General features: G+C 46.8%; 1 protein-coding gene across 1 annotated transcript in view; it reads right to left on the bottom strand.

Annotated features, from left to right (window-relative positions):
* Nucleotides 1–1,735, bottom strand: part of LOC111972823 (activating signal cointegrator 1 complex subunit 3-like) — a 219,004-nt gene that overhangs the window by 139,582 nt on the left and 77,687 nt on the right. Inside the window, 1 exon segment of the mRNA XM_023999929.2 lies at nt 1,224–1,364. Within this exon segment, the coding sequence (XP_023855697.2) occupies nt 1,224–1,364 (141 nt within the window).

Genomic DNA, 1,735 nt, shown 5'->3' with positions numbered 1-1,735 from the left:
GGAAGGGTACACATGAGGGGAGAGGATGTCTTCCCTGTAACCCACAGCGTTGAGATTGCTTGCAATGACAACAAGCTCAGTCCGATGATGCTGTGACACACCGCCCCAACCATGACGGACCTTCCACCTCCAAATCGATTCCGCTCCAGAGTACAGGCCTCGGTGTAACGCTCAATCCTTCTACGACTTGCCTGGGAAGGCTTTCCACTAGATGTTGTAACATTGCTGCGGGGACATGCTTCCATACAGCCACAAAAGCATTAGTGAAGTTGGGCACTGATGTTGGGCATTAGGCCTGGCTCGCAGTCGGCGTTCTAGTTCATCCCAAAGGTGTTCGATGGGGTTGAGGTCAGGGCTCTGTGCAGGCCAGTCAAGTTCTTCCACACCGATCTCAACAAACCATTTCTGTATGGACTTCGCTTTGTGCTGACAGGACATTGTCATGCGGACAGGAAAGGGCCTTCCCCAAACTGTTGCCACAAAGTTGGAAGCACAGAATCATCTAGAATGTCATTGTATGCTGTAGCATTAAGATTTCCCCTCAATGGAACTAAGGCGCCTAGCTCGAACCATGAAAAACAGCCCCAGACCATTATATTCCTCCTCCACCAAACTTTACAKTTGGCACTATGTATTGGGGCAGGTAGCGTTCTCCTGGCATCCGCCAAACCCAGATTGGTCCGTCGGATTGTCAGATGGTGAAGTGTGATTCATCACTCCAGAGCAAAAGTTTCCACTGCGCTAATGACTGTGAGCTTTACACTACTACTGCCAAAGAAACAGTCACATTACTCTTGAAAAATAATTTTAAAATACACTGCTATAACTTTGATTAAGTTGTTAATAATTAATGTCCTAATAATTCAAAAGAACGTTCAGAACACCAGGTGTAGCGTTCAGAACAATCGGCGTATGCTTACTATGATTTTGACCTAATGCCATTTAAAATAAGCAGAGTAAAGTGTTTACTTGACATTTGCCATAACCGACCTACTGTCATAATCCGTTTAATATTGATTTATTAGTGCAAGTAAACGTGCTCAGTGTGAAGAGGGTACGGAGCTACTGTAATCCAGAGAGCCGAGCTGAGAGCCGACCACTGAGAGGCGCTAGAGAAGAGTCGTGAGGCAGAACACAACTCCACTCTGGACCAACGGAGCATAGGGAAAGCCTACGCAGAAACTGTGTGTGTGCGTGCGCACCCGTGTGTGTTTGTACAGTACCTGTGTACGCAGAATCTCCCCTTTGGTTAGCTGCATGTCTCCAGTGAGCTCTTTGACAGCAATGCCCAGTGGCTCCAACCGCTTACTGAAGTAATTTGTCATCTCTGCTGCCAGGGCCTTCATAGGAGCTACATACACTATCTACAGAGGGAGAGAGAGAGAGATGGAGGGAAGGGAGGGAGCGAGTAGGAGAGAAGAGAGAGAAAGAGGGCAGCAAGAAAGAGGGAGGGAGATAAATATATATAGAGAAAAGGGAGAACGGGGGGAGAAAGAGAGAAAGAAAGTGAGAGGAAGTGGAAGGTCGCGGTCATGATAAATGAGTGAACAGCACAGTATCACTTGTTCCCTGGCAACCAGCATAAATCACTATTTATTGAAAAATATGAAACAGGCCACTTAGATTAAGAAAGTTTAATGAAGATGTATGAGAAAGTGGCTATCCTCGCTGGCTGGCATTGGGTGTGTGGTGTTAGAATGTGTGTGTATTAGAACATGTGTGTGTGTGGGGGGGG

Source organism: Salvelinus sp. IW2-2015, linkage group LG2 (genome assembly GCF_002910315.2).
Source record: "Salvelinus sp. IW2-2015 linkage group LG2, ASM291031v2, whole genome shotgun sequence".
NCBI classification, from domain to species: Eukaryota; Metazoa; Chordata; class Actinopteri; order Salmoniformes; family Salmonidae; genus Salvelinus; species Salvelinus sp. IW2-2015.
This window is presented reverse-complemented; position numbering and strand designations above follow the sequence as displayed.